Genomic DNA, 15713 nt, shown 5'->3' on the forward strand with positions numbered 1-15713 from the left:
AAGGGAAGAAGAATGCATGACATTAGATATTCGCAGAATATATCAGAATAAAGTCTCTTCAAAATCTGATATGTGCCTGACGTCTGCCAATGCGTCAGCAGTGACAGACACATCGGAGCTAGAACATCAATGTGACAAATACACCACCGTGTCTCCACAAACAGTATATTAAATGACTTGCTGTAAGTCTTAAATAAAGTAAAAACTAAATACATCATGGAATACGAATTTAAAAAAACTGTATATTAGGCTTGCAGAATAGAGGTGTTTATATCGAAAAATGTTGTTGTATATTTTGGCGACCAAGGATGACTTCTGCAGTCATCTTAAAGGACAATTATCTTTCTGTTTACCGGCATCATTAGAGGGTTGAGCTGCTCAGCCAAACATGTTCTGCTTCATCTGAGAACATCAGCCAGTCTAACGCTCATAATTAATGACTGCTGATACTAATCGTGCGATTTGAGCGGCAAAAGCTTTTCTGTGGCATCCAAAGCGTGTTCACTGCCTTTTAGAAACGTTGTCCTTTTGTTATCCATATTTTTAACCCTGGGATGGGTGTTTGACTAAATTTACTTGATCAGCTTTGGGAAAAATGAATGATCAATCCTTTTTTTTTTTTTTTTTTTAATATGGCGGTGGAATCCATCAATCTGTTCTGATGGTAGGTTAATACTGTATAGTGTGGATGTTGCTCAACTTCGCATAGCTGATGTCATGTCTTTGGACTACAATCTACTCGAGTTAGCCTATCTTGTTAGCAATCAAGTGGTGGTCTCTATTTTGCCTCAGTTGCTTCAAGATTCAATGACTCGTCAACTGGGACCGGTACTGAAATGGTCGCCTCACGTTCACTCACAAAAAAAAAAAAAAAAAATCCCATTCCAGAGTAGGATGAAAAATAGACCAGCTAGTTTAGTATTGATATCGTCAAATCCCAATTCCACGTGAGAGGCTAGTTTTACAGGTACTCCGGGTCGCTGTTGCACTGGTGCTTCCCAAATCCTAATACCGTATTTTCCGCACTACAAGGCACTTCTTCAGTGAATGGCCTTTTTTAAAAATGTTCATATATAAGGCACACCGCATTATAAGGTGCATAGAATAGAAGCTCCTAGAGTGGCTGCGGTTACGTTAATGAATCCCTTAGTTGGAGCTATGCTAAAGGGAATACAATACAATGCAGCTTTATTTATATAGCACTTTCACAACCGCTGCAGCTGTAATAAAGCGCTTTACAGAACATTTAAAATGCTACGTCCATGAAATCAGCATATTGATCCATATATAAGGCGCATCGTATGATAAGGCGGACTGTCGGCTTTTGATAAAATTGAATGCTTTTAGGTGAGCGTTATAGTTCACGCTCCTTGTTAACAACCCATTGCATCTACTGTTCCCTTGAATGTTGTCTTCTGTAAACTGTGAACACTAGAAACCATGTTGTTATTTTTCCACTTTGTCCCACCCGTGCACAAAGAAAACTTGTTTTCTCAGAGTGGAATCCATTCCTCCCCTTCAGTCTTCTTCATAAAAGGTAATGGATCAGACAATCACTTTCAGACCGGATCTATTGTGGACCATCAATGTGTCAGCAGTCCTCAAACCATCACCCTCTTACAACCATCAATACTAATAGCATCATCTACAGACAATTATTCCCATCGAAGCGCACGGAACAGCGAACAAATCAAAGCCAAATTGGATTATGAATGTAATGCAGTGTAATGCCCCCTCGAGAGTCAATTGATCACAGAGGAGGGAGTCGTCAATCGTTGATGCCTTGTGGAAACCAAGCAACTCTGTGCACTGGCAATTGTGCCATTTGGATTCCCATCGTCTTTTTTTTGTTATCCAAACGCTTCTACAAACAAAGACTGTGACGTCCCGTTTGGATGGCTCCGAAGAGCTATTGTATTCCACTTTGAAAACAGTCATACTTTTTTTGGTTCTTATATTTTTCATAATTTATGATCTCTTTTCCAAATACGCTAATTAAGGGTGCATTTTCGAGTAAAGTGCTAAATCTTTGTTGAAGAATACGTACAGTGTGTGTGTGTGTGTGTGTGTGCGCGCTCCTTGTCTGGCCTTTGACCTCCAGTTATTGCCGCCAAATGAATTTTGTTTTTCAGAGTAGGTTGTTTTTCATAATATGCTTTTATTGTAATAAGAGAGCGCGCTTCCGCAAAATGATTCTTTTCAATCGTGATTAACGATGCTTCTTAATCCTGAATGAATCCGGGGGCACTTAAGGTTAGTATGGACCACAGTGAATCTTACTTTAGCTAAAAGAGGTTCATAAGGACATGCAATTAGTGCGCTGATATGAATACCCACTAAGTGCTTGTTTCCATAAACGCATGTTAGTCCATTCATCTTTTCTATGATGCACCTCGACAGAAAATTCCCATGATGTGACTTCCTACTTGTACTTTTATCGGTGAAGGAAAATGTGTGGAATACATTAGACTGAGAGAAATATCGGATTTAAATGGACTCTGGCTTTAAAACCAATCATGCAGTTCTCTCTCCTCATTTGTATTTCTTCGGTATTAGAGCCTGAAAGGGGCTGATTATAATGCATCCTCATATTTCAGCTAATCCAGATGTATTTCTTTCGCTTTCATGAAATGAAGAGAAATGAAACATCACAAACATTAGTTACCCACCCCCCCTTCAAATAAAAAAGAAAAGAAAAAAAAATACAAATAGCGGATGCCGGAACAAAATAGACTTGGATCATTTCCAGTCACTTTTAATACAGTACAGTGTTGCAGCACCACTGGAGTGACTGAGCAGGAAAGAGGGAAATGTTAAATGATACAAATTATTTTTCCCTAATTAATATGATTGATTGCCAGGCATTGATGTTGAGAGGAGAGGCGAGAAATGTGTGAAAGGAAAGTTTGCACAGACATCATTAGTTTTTCCCCCATTTAAAGATTAATCAGAAGAGGCTGGGCTCTTTAATTCTGTCATTTGTATATTTAATGGGCTGCAGCAGAATCTATGGGTGTAATTAGCTAGCTGCCGCGCTCTCATTAATACGCCGAGCTCTGATTAATGCCAGCAGAGAGCTAACATGACTGGAGTTATTCAGGTTATGTTGTCTCGATGATTACACACAACCTCGTCCGTTTACCAAGACAGAGAGAGCAGAACAAAAAACAACATGGCAAATAATACAGACAACTTAAGAGTTGAATGGATATTGTTAGCCATTTTAAAATCTCGTGTTGTCGCTGAAATATTCCAGAAATCTTGTGATAATCTCCAATGATGTCATCACCAATTGTGATAAATCCCCTTTTGGCGTTCATTTGGTAAAGTGTGAACTCAGCAACTGAATCAATCAGAATCTGTATTTTAAAAACAGGCAAGGGGTTTGTCTCGTTTGAGCCGCTCGAGTATTGTATGCAACCACCTATCGCGAAATGACGTGATACGTAAGCTTACATCAATTTTAAAAGCATTGTTTCAGTATTTATTGATGCCAGCATTTCATTTAACTTTACATTCATCTACAGCGCCACTGACCAATCATAGAAGAGCTCGCTCTCACATGTACGGTTGTTGCGATGCATTTTGCTTAGCATGGATTTTTGTTTGCGACCAAAGCAAGTGAACTCCATTATAGGTAAATGGTCAAATGGAGTGTGCTTCGATAGCTTCATCTCCACCATCTTGGTGCCCAAAGTGCTTTGCAAATTAAAATGAGGCTTCGGTGTCTTGCCCGAGGACACTTGGACAGCTGACGGTCAACTGGTGACACTTTGGTTCCTGAGCGACCAGCTCTACCAACTGAGGCACAGCCATAGGTGTGAAGGCACCCTTAAACACAGCACTTCCAGATACTTTTGTCTCTAGACCGTGATACGCCTTTTCCAATGATCTGACTCCCTGTCGAAAATACTTCCGCTGATTTTGTGCATGTGTGCCGCGCAGACGCCTGTCATGATGTGTGCTCAGGTCTGTTTGTTGATGGCTCCAAAGTGGTTGTCAGTGTGAAGTAGCACAAGTCCTGGGGGGAATCCCAGGGAAGTAATGCTGAGCACGAGCAAAGTGTTACTTAGCTGCTGTACATTTGGACCTTTCTGAGCATGTGTTGACAGTCTGTCTCTCCCTGTCGAGCAGATAAACACACAATCATTTTGATACGTGCCTGAAATGTTCCATTATTCTTACAAAAGCAACGGATTTCTTTAGAGCGAAGTCGAATAGATTTTTTTGAATAACCATATTCCGTAATTACCTCTGCAAAGGAAGCTTCCACCAAATTCCACAACACAATTAATCTGTGTGCTAATTTGTTTAGGATACAGCAATGTTTGAAAAGCTTTTAAAATGTTTGAAATTCTATTCAAGTGTGTTGTGATCATAGATTCATTTACTAATATAGGCAATTATGGGGAATTTTAGGGAAGCATCAATTATTCAAGAACGTGTGATCATTGCCGTATTGTCTTTTTTAAGGCAGAATTTATTTCACTGTTCTTGTATCACGTGATTCAACAGTGCAAGTGTACGTAATGTAGAGTCAGGTTGAGGAAAGAAAAAAAAAAACAAGATCCATAAATGTTGATGGTTGCTGTAGTAGGAGTGGTTCATTTGAAAATGGAAAAATCAAATAAACTGAAACGCAAAAAAGAAAAAAAAAGAGAGAGCGAGAAATGCCAAAGAGGTCGAGAAGAAAAAGGGGGGAGGTTGAAATCAAGGGGAAGAGATCAGAAGAGTGTTGCGGAGAAGGTTAAAAGGGGGTAATGTAATTGTCAGGTGTCTCTCATGACTTCACTCTCCTTTGCACTGACAAGGTCGCCAATGTAAATGACACATGCCTGCTTGATGCTCACAACGCATGTTCAAATGCAAGGAATTTTTGAGTACTTCTTCAATCTATACTGTGCACTCTCAACAACCGTGGTGATAAAACATTCAAGAGAGAAACAAGTCAATAAGGTCATGCCATAGTCGGCATAAAAATAATGTTATCCTTGAATGAAGTAAAAATGGCCGGTGAATTATGATTTTCTTCCAAACCAAATATTCATACTATCATACAATCTCTGGTATTGGTGCCTTCTCTTCATTTGAGGGACTACAAGTACAGAGAGTGGAAACACCAAAGAGACAAAGTTTGTTCCAAATCAAACAGGAACTTGTTTGCTTTCACTTTGTGAGCAAGCACCGTGAAGGAGAAGGATGGGTATGAAAAGTGAAGTGACGCATTTGAGGCGGAGAGAAGAAGACACACATCTTTGAAGGATTTTGGTTTTTACAGATAAAAGCAAGCGATTACAAGTAAGATGTGTTAAAATCGTGGAATCAAGTTTGTCCTCTGGGGCTCGTCCTCTCAGCTTCATGTTTTCCCAAAGTATCCTAGTGGTAAGATTATCCCCGACAGTTGGCTTAGAGAGAAAATGAAGTCCGCTTGGAGGTATGGTGTAATTGGGATATCGTGAACTTGATGGAGATGTAACAAGAAATATAAATGAATGTGTTTGTGGAGAAAAAATACAAAGTAGGAGGGAATTGTGTTCAATAGTCTTTATGTAACAGTTGTACAACACTTTAAGAATTATAAAAATCCTTCCGCTCAACTTTGTTTTGACGTCTCAATGTGGTTCAAGTCATATAAGATGAAATGAAATGTTTGGAGTAGACTATACGATTACTGTTGTGTCACAAAACTCTCACTATGCTCATTTTACTTGACTTCAGGTGTTGAATTGAGTTTCAAGACTCGCTCTTCGGATGGCTTGCTGCTCTGTGCCCTGTCTCCTGGAAGTCAGGAAGAATTTCTGGCAATTCAGATTAAAAATGGACGTCCCTACTTTTTGTTTGACCCTCAGGTATGGACATTTTTTTTTGGTTTTGTTTTATCACCATCACAAATAACAGTCAGAGAGAAGAATGAATGCTTTAGTTGCCATATATAACTGTTTCGTAGTTAAAAATCTAATTCTGCCCACTTGACATATTTGCTCACCTCCAACAGTCTTTTTTTTTTTCTGATCCACCTCCTCTCCACTCTTCTTCTGTCTCTTTCTGTCTTGTCTTCCCTCGCCTGCTCTCATCTTATAAATGTGATCTGTAGCCCGCTCATTGCGTTCTGTCAGGGAGATAGAGCGAGAGGCGGAGGGGTGTGGAGGGGGGGAACTTTAAAAGTGTGTCAACGTTTGAATTGGACTGCAATTAACTCATTCCCTGCAGTCACCACGCGTGAATACCAATTGCAAGCTAATTAAGCTTTGCACCCTTGTGTGCGCGCGCGCACACACACACACACACACACACACACACACACACACACACACACACACACACACACACAGCCTCTCTTCCCTTATCCATCCTTACAGACACATGTAGAGGGGTTGAGGAGTCAATGACTTGGATGATGAAAGCAATGATAGCAGATGATTGCGCACATTTCCATGCGGTCACCATCTAATTAGGCTCTCAAACAAAAACATGCACACAGCGCACACAGAACAGTATATCCCTTCCTCATCAGTGTCCATGCAGTACTTGGAACCAAATGTCTTTATCAAATTGTAGCTCGACTATTAGTCATATGCTGCATGATTGTGTGTGTGTGTGTGTGTGTGTGTGTGTGTGTGTGTGTCTTCTGCAACTCGGATGACTTTTTTGTTTAGGGTTAGTTTGGAATAATTAACTGCGGGAGGAGTCTCACGGTTTATTGGTGTTCCCCGAGTTACATCCAGCCTGGCTCATTACTTTTCCCTATTAGCCTGTTGCGCTCGCCTAATGGGATTACTACTGCACGGTGTGTAATTTAGCATGACCCGGGCAAGTGATATGATTATGAAGGGCCTACATGACAAACACGGCGGACTACAAGGTATAGTAGATTTCAACAAACAGCCACTGATGTTACATTTTGGCTGACTACAGGCACTTCTTTATTCCTTTGGAAATAGAGCGGAAAAGCACACTGGTGTTTATGTTCAAATATTTTCCGATACAAATGAAACAGCGTTTCGGAAAAAGCAGTAGGTTGAACAAAATCTCTTCCATTTTTATGCTGACAAAGCCATCGCATTTAAAGCTGTCAATGTTGTGCATCAAACTTTTTTTTAACACCCGAGTTATATAAGTATAGGTTTTACACTCTGGCAATAGCGCAACAGCTTCACATGTGACTTAAGAAGCTGTTAAAATAAGACCGCTAATATTTATAATCCAGCCATCAATGCAACAGATGGCAAAAAGTGCCTTAGTGAGCAAATTAACACCAATTTTCGGTGTGTTACACGTTTGTGCATGTCTTTCTTTTAAATGACGGCTTTTGATATTCCAAGCTGTTCATTGTCAGTTGTTGGTTCGGTTGATTAAAACTGTGCCATTGAAACTATTGATCTTTCTGTTGTCTGATTTCACATTTGAATAGTTTAGCCCCTTATCGATCACATGGAGTTCGGGCGGCAGCGCAGTTAATTCTTGTGATGACTTACTCAAGGGCACCAACACTTGAGAGTTGTTTAGCATTTGTTGAGTATTTAATTGGCTTGAATTTGGTCTGGTTGTGTCTCGCATTCACAGAGCGAGGGCGAGGCAGCGCACCACTTGCCGGCTGCCTTGTTAAGAGGAGCGAGCTATCCTTGGTTGTAAAGATGCCAGAGGCTGATGTACTTTGGCATTCATACATTTATTGAACCCATCATTAAATCTTCATCACTGTTTGTGTGGGCCTCTGTGCTGTCAGTGATTTTTTTTTTTTTTTTTTTGTGAGCACTGATCTGGCGCTCATGTTTTACTACATTCCTTGTGTCTAACTTACTAAAAGCTGTTTGCAACAATGTCGTCAGACTTAATGCAGACATCCGTCTTCAGCCACGCTGGAGTGTGCTTATGCTGATTTTACATGAATGAGCATGGATTGCAAGTGCCATGTATGCTGTTGCCCAATACTAGTTACACAAAAATATAGAAGACCTTAACTTGGTCAGAGTCTGTAGTTCTGGTCCATTACAGTATGACTTGTGCAAACTCACGTTTTTGGGTGGCTGACTTTGCGTGTGGCTGAGTTTGTGTGTGGCTAATGAGCAAAGCAATTAGCTAATATTGATTGGCCCCTGCTATCGCCATCTAATGACGACAGTATACACACGTTTTACTTTTCAGCCTCTTGTTCAAGAAGTTGGATGACCCAAAGAGTTGTAAGTCTTCCCTTATGCTGCTGTGCGTAGGGCTCGGCGGTGGCTGTGAGTGCACAAGGGGACGGGGGGCGTCACTACAGCGATGGAAAATGGCACCACATCATAGCAACCAGGCGAGGGGCCGTGGGAACAATCGTTGTGAACAATCAATACAGAGGTAACGCATTTATACTGACCGCCGCATGTATTGCCTGTTTGTGTGGGTGTGTGAGTGTTCATGCAAGTGTCCATACATGCAAGTCCGTTAATGTATCTAGCGTAGGAGGTAGAAGTAATTGTGTGTGCCTGCTTCATTGTGTGTAAACTTCCCAGTTGTTGAGGTATTAACCAGGTTAATCCCGGCTGCTCTTTGAGGAATCTGGGGAGGAAACTACTGCTTTAGACACACACAAAACACACACACACACACACGCACAGAAACTCATTTTTCTGTCTTGCTCTCACATTTTCAGTGGTATGTTAACTTCAGTGCTTCATGTCTTGTAATTCATTAAAAATGAAGCAGATTTAGCATTGGTTCTGGTTAGTGTGTAGCATGCTGCCACTTCCAATTTTTTTTTTTCATTGAAGAAATTTCAAGTACGCCGATATGAGAGCTGGGAATTCCATGGTGACTTACATTACAATAAATCCTGTCGCATATTGCGAACTGTTGTGTACCAATAATTTCACAGTACAGTCATAATTAATACATTTGAAGAAAAACAATTCTCACAATTTCTTTGCGACCGGAAAACTTTTTTTCATGCAAAATATGCTCAAACTTCACCTCAAGTATTTGGTGGCAGAAAATCATAAAGCGATATTTGATGATCGGGTATCGACGAAAACCATACGATAGCTCAGGATGTTCATACTTTGTGCTATTGGTGATATCTTCACTGCATTTGATGCCCTTAAAAAAAAACCCAAAAAACATGTTGCTCTCTTTCCATTTGTCCGTCAAAACTCTCCAAAATGCGCATACGCTCAAACTTGGAATCTCGCTCTACTATACCAGGCAGTTCTTCAGCCTCTAGCGGCAGCACTATAATTGGCGAGAATACAGGACTGTTCATTGGAGGACTGCCGGAAGCTTTGGCTCTACAACGGAAAGATTCCGGTGAGTCAATCTCCACCCACTCTTGGAATATGAATAGAATTTGCACGGTGTCCATTGGCATTTTGTGGGCAATAATTACAAAGGGTTTTCTTTGTGTTTTTTAATGTACTTGTGTCCTTGGAAACATCTGGTCATCCTTAGGTCAGGGCTTGAATTGCATCTGAACTGCATGCAGAACTTGGCTGCGTATTTTAGGCATAGAAACCATGTAGTAAAAACCTTTTAAGAGTGACAGGTGAAGTTTTGTTTTGTTTTTTTCTGTTCTTGTCTGTGCTCACCAGGGTCTGCCCGGCTGATGCGACGGGGTTTCTCTGGTTGCCTGAGGGACGTGCGTTTCAAGATGACTGACAGCCCCTCGGAGCAGTGGAGATCTCTGGACTGGACAAAAGCCACAAATAAAATGTCAGCCTATGAAAGCTGGGAGGGCTGCCCGATTCATACGCTGGACGGAGCCCATTTTCTGGGTCATGGTAGGACACTGTTGATTGTTTTTGATAATACGACAAATTTGGAGCCTGAGAGATGTTATCGTTATTGTCATACTTGGGGAAGCAGAGATTGGCAGGTCAGTCGGATATTAAGTGGGCATGTCACAATTTCGTTTGGGAGGTTAACATTTAGTGTATCTCCTAATATTTCCATGCTATTCCCTCTTGTGTTTAGGTTACTTGGAGTTAAACAAAGATGTGTTTAGTGGAGGAACGGAATTCAACATCTCAATGGAGTTTAGAACAGACCAACTTAATGCACTTTTGCTCTTCACGTACAACACAGAGACTCGTGACTATATGCTGGTAAGTTGTGCCTCATTGAAGTATGTTTTAAAATAAATCGGATTTGGAAATAATGCGCAACATGGTGATATCTCTCGGGTTGGTGTGTATGTTTAGGTGGAGCTGAAGGGCGGTCTTCTGTCATTCCTTCTCTCCACCGGAGGTCACGTGACCGAGCTTAGCATGTGGGCAGGGCTTAGCTACTGCGACGGAGGATGGAAGGTGCTCGCACTGGCGAAACACGGTTCACTCATCTCGGCCGCAGTTGATGGCTGGGCAGAGGAGGCAAGGGGAGCGGGAGCAGCGGGAAGGCTTTGGGTTGACTCACCGTTATACCTGGGTGGGGTGCCACCTGAACTTAAGCACAAGGCTCTGGACATCCACAGTCACAGACATGGTGAGATATGTGTCTGGCCCAAAGAATCGGACAAATTAGATCTCCATCATTTAATTGTATTGGTGTCTCTTTGCATGTGTGGTGTTCATTTTTGGATTCATTCAAGTGGACTCTCATGCCACATAAGGGAGATCTGCAGAACTTAATGATATCCAATCAAACAGAAATAATAATACTCCGACAGGCATTCATTTGCTAGCAATAAATTCAGCTCAGTCCATAAGCCGCAGTTTCGCAAATAGTGAACAGTTTTTCAAGAGGGGCTTCGAGCTGTTGAGTTCCACTCCTAGTTGAAGTTTACTGTCAAACTAAACATCAAACAAAGAAAATTACAAGTTATGTACTTTAGAAAGTTCGGCCCCCTCTTGCTTAATGCTGACACAATAGAAAAAAAATAAAACATCGACGTGCCAACAGTTAGCATGAATACTTGCGGTGTTGCAACCTTTAATGCAGTAGATATTTGAATAGAAATGGCGTAGCAACACGAGTAGACAATATTGCAATATTCACGGGTAAATATACTTTATCCTCCACAGAAAATGAAAATCAGTGCCTCTTATTTACTTACTGAGCATGGTGGCGACTTTCTTTCATTTCATTCGTGTGCGCGCATGTGTGTGTGTGTGTGTGTGTGTGTGTATATACAGATATTATACTCCCTCCCCCCCCCGATAAAGCGGCAGTACAATGAAAGAAATTCAATCAAATCATTTTGCACAAACTGCTTAATTCTTTACATTCTATTTAATAATCATATTACAGAATGGTTGTGTATTGTACAATTTCATAGAGTGCACATTACAACCGTTTTATTTTTATTATTGTTGTTGTTGTTATTATTATTTTAGCTGACCAGAACATATTAATTGTATTTCCATTCATTTAAATCGTGAAAGTTGAATTGAGAGACCTCTGTTTTCAGTGACTTGTTTGGTCACGACGCGAATTTGTGAAACTCGTATCTTAAGGCACCACTACGCAGGTAGATCTGTGCTGTCAACGTGCATGGAGCTAAATCACCAAGAGTGTGAGTCAGTGAAGTTCTAGAGCAATTGTGTGGTGAAGTGGTGAGTATGGATACATGAACAGAAAATTGTACTTTGTACTTTGTCATGCTAAACCAGGAGAATTACTTGATGCTCAGTGAATACTAGATGACGACTTGATAAACGAGGTGCGATATTGAGACAGAAACTTTCTTCTCATATCCTTTTCTCCTTCTCCTCTCTTTCTCCTTCCCCTCCTTCCACCCTCGCAGGCTTTGGAGGTTGCATAAGAGGCCTCACCATTCAAAGTGATAAAACAAGCCCTCCTGTCAATCAAAGAGTTAATCTCTCTGTAGCCTCGGGACGCTCTGTTAGAATCTACCTCGATGGCTGTCCGAACAGTGAAAGTCGTTACAACTGCAGGGGCAATGATTCGGTGTTGGCCTTCACTGGTAGAGAGACACATGCCTTTGATTACAGTCTGCAGCCATTCACTGGTAAGAATTGCAAATCATCTTTTTCATCAACTCGTTCTGTCTGACCCGTCGACTGTATAAGATGAGTGCATTTGGGAAGCATGATGTCACAGTTGCCCACAATTACCAGAGAGTCTCCTCAGCGGAATGTGAATTACTGCGGCGAACATGTGAGGCATGTTTTCCCCATGCATATTTCAAGGTCAGCAACTCTTTGGACAACCGCAACAAAGTTTGTATCGCATACATGTATTACATCAAAACAAATAAATGGAATACGAGGTATGCACTAAGCCACTCCGGATAAATGCTGTAGCTTTATAGGTTTGATGTACTCCCTTGGTCCTCTGAAAAACCATCTGAACATCAGGCTTTTTTAGCATGACATTGCTCTATAAACATTACTGAGAGCGGAGATTTACGCGGCTTTCACAGACGGGGCCCGCACACATCCACACATTTTCCAAAATTACACTTGACCTTGTGTGCGCTGTAGGCGGAGCGCTGCACTTTTTACTTTGCTGTGTTTTAAAATTGAAAATGCAAATTTGAATGTGTGGGGCAAAGTCAAGGTAAATGAATATGAAGCTCACCCAGAAGGCCACTGAATTCTGTCCAGTCAAGCGACACGAAAAGGAACTGCGAAAGTATAGTGCGGGATTTCTGGCAGCAGAATGACTCATATATTTTCACAGGAAAAGACAACTAGGTGCAATCAAATATGTGGCATGTTCTCTGTTCAGTTTTATGATCAACAATTTTAAAGTGCTGCTCAGGATCAAGGTATATGGCATCACTTCAGGATATATTCTGAAAATATTTAGATTTTACGTGTCGTCGACTTGCGCTCCTAAACATCGAAAACCTTTAATTAAAGGGGATTATTAATGGAGGCTCTTCACTGTGCCTCCTTAAATGTCTTTTCGCATGTTATTTTTGTGTAAAATGGGAACACTTCTGTCTCCTGGATAAAAGATATGAACAAGTCTGCCTTTTTATGAATCAACGCTACACCTTTAGGTACGCTGTGCTTTCATCAGATAGATAAATTCCCTGTAAGCATACCGTGGCTTCTCTCCATGCGACACACTTGGGCCCAGAGTTGGGATGAAATTTGCTCAGTTTGGTCAGTTTTGTCACTAAAAGTGAGCAGATAAGAGAGTCCGATGCGCGTCCCAATTAATCTTGTTATGTATCCGTCAGCAGTCACATCATCCATAAAACACCAGTGAGCCCATTCAATTAGCATCCATATATTCCAATGTCATAGCCCTGCCTCCATCATGTTGGGCACATGATGCTTTCGATCATGGGATTAAAATAAATAAATAAATATATATATATATATTTTTTTTTTCTACGAGCACAAATAGGACTCCAGAATTTATTTACTTTGCTCTCCAGTGATTCAATGTGCTCATCCGTTTTGTATCTTGTCAAAATTCTTTACTGTATTTAGATTCATGAATGCATATTTTTGGATGATTCAGTGAGTTTTAGCAAAAATTTTTGTCATGCACTTTTTAATTAATTTTTTTTTTTTTTCGATCCCAATCCTAAACTCATCCTTCCATGTTCATTCGCACCCGAGAATACTTGTATCGGATCATAGCTCTCGGCGCAGGAGGCTGGGCGGCCTCGCCTTGGCAGAGAGTACGCAGCTGCGGCAAAGGTAAGACACGCTGCTCCATCTAAATTGTTGACTTGATTTCCATTCACAAATTCTCCACCAAAAACGTTTTGAGCCCTTCCGTGACTTAAGGCAATTTGGAACCGCTCCCACCTGTTGGCGTTTCTCAAGAGATTTGGGATGAAAAAGCACTCCAACTTGTACAGTGTGTGAGTTTCATCCAGGGCTCGTGATATTACACTTGCCTGACGCTATGAGAGATTGATAAAGCCACCATAAAGGGCATCCCAGTAAAAGGCTGTTAACCCAGAACGGCCCGGGTTCTCCCTGGTGTAATATAAAGCTGCTCATTAGTAGTGAACGATACACTGGTAGGTCTGGTGTGCTGTGACCACAGAGAGGAATGGAGGGGAGGGAGGAAGGAAGTGCTAATAAATACATTAAGAAGCCAGAGAAGAGGCGAGGATGGAGGATTGAGAGGCAAAGGTGAGAGCTTACCGAAGGGGGACAGCAAGAATGAAAATGGAGGAAAAATCTGCAGAATGATTGAGTAATCAAGGCAGGAGTGAAAGTGGAGAAATATTGGCATGGTGAGGAAATTACTCTCCGGTCATAAAATAATTTGTGAGTCGAGAGATATTTTCCGCACTTCAGACAGAAATGATAAAAGGTTTGCTGCTTGGCGGCGTATTAAAGAGAAAAAAAAGTTATACACTGTGTTCAGTATTCTCTTAAAGTAGTTCTGCTCCACATTGTAAATCCTCCAGCACCAGAAATAGACGAAGACTAGTGGCAGATGTACAGAAACACAGAGAGATAGATGGAGACAGGAAGTAAAGAGGATGCGGCTGTTTTGACAGTCGACGCTCCCACTGGCATCTTCCGCAAGGGAAGGAGAGTACGGCTGAAAAGGAGAGAGGTTGATTATAGTGAAATATAGCCCAGAATGAATGGGTGGCTGCATTAAATCAGCGCTGAAAAAGTTACTACTCCCATAAATAGTATTTATGCTAATGGGAGGCATGATTTAGTGGGCCTATTAAGGCATGTAAAGATGGGGGAAGCTTTTACTTGAACCTCTTGTACGTCCAACCTGTTGTTTTGCCTCGTTTTGATATATTTTCTGTCTTTGTACATGATTCGCTTATCCCACATACATTGCTCTGTGGAATATGTCCTCTGGATCAGGGGGGGAAAAAGTTTTTAGACAAACCTTTTAATTATATCCCACCAAGATAGATTAAAATTGAACCGTCCCTTTTAAATTTTAAGATTGTGTTTTGAACATGCTTACACGGTGTGCTTACACTGATTTCACGAGTCAAGACACCCATTAGGTAAATGTATAGATTTTCATTTTGTGGTGAATTTCCAATTGAGCAGTCAGGAGAGGGACTGATTGGCCGATTTTGCTTTACTTTTATTTCGCCCCAATAATTTTAGCTTCTCAAAAATACAAACATTTGATCAGACGTCCTTTTCCTCTCATCAAATAACTGGCTCTATTTCTTTCACTTCCAAGTACCGGACTCCGTTCCACCGCCCACTGCAATGCAGATTCTCAATGGCTTCAGTGCCAAGGTGAGCTGGGCTCCACCCACTGGTGATGTCAGAGGTGTGATTGACAGGTATGAGTTGCGAGCCTACCGGAGAGAGCAGCCAGCGGTGCCTCTGATCAAAGCCATATACCTGGCTAATGGAAATTTCACAGGTAAATACCGCTGAGCAATAAAGAATATGAACAAATGTATTATTGTTATTATTATTATTAAAATAGACAATGTTTGGGTTTGGGGTTTCAACAGTCCCCACTTGTCTGAGTTACAACTTGCAATCTAACTGCATTTTTCATGATCATTATTTTTTAAGTAATTATTTACATGTTATTTTAAATATTGGAACTACACCCCAACTTTCACAACTAATGTAATAACTTTTGTTTTTTTGCTGAGCATGTTCTTGCCACAACTTTTCTTTCATATCGGCCCTGGGTAAAAACACATCGTCGCTGTCCTTTTTACTCACCGCATGCTCTTCCTGACAAAAACAGACACTCTTGGTTGCATGCAAACCTGTTAATGTCTCCTTGGCAAGCCCCCAGCATTTGCAGACTGTCTTCATTTGGAGCGAGACACTCAACACTATCCCCGTGATGTCATACATTGG

The 15713-nt window shown here is 41.1% G+C and overlaps 1 protein-coding gene across 1 annotated transcript in view; it reads left to right on the forward strand.

Annotated features, from left to right (window-relative positions):
* ush2a (Usher syndrome 2A (autosomal recessive, mild)) overlaps positions 1–15713 on the forward strand; it is a 152944-nt gene that overhangs the window by 48692 nt on the left and 88539 nt on the right. Inside the window, 9 exon segments of the mRNA XM_019891922.1 lie at positions 5719–5849; positions 8211–8337; positions 9181–9282; positions 9564–9752; positions 9946–10076; positions 10173–10452; positions 11714–11938; positions 13509–13589; positions 15070–15258. Of these exon segments, the coding sequence (XP_019747481.1) occupies positions 5719–5849; positions 8211–8337; positions 9181–9282; positions 9564–9752; positions 9946–10076; positions 10173–10452; positions 11714–11938; positions 13509–13589; positions 15070–15258 (1455 nt within the window).

The sequence above is a fragment of the Hippocampus comes genome, unplaced genomic scaffold, assembly GCF_001891065.2.
Source record: "Hippocampus comes isolate QL1 unplaced genomic scaffold, H_comes_QL1_v1.1 scaffold275, whole genome shotgun sequence".
Taxonomy (NCBI): domain Eukaryota; kingdom Metazoa; phylum Chordata; class Actinopteri; order Syngnathiformes; family Syngnathidae; genus Hippocampus; species Hippocampus comes.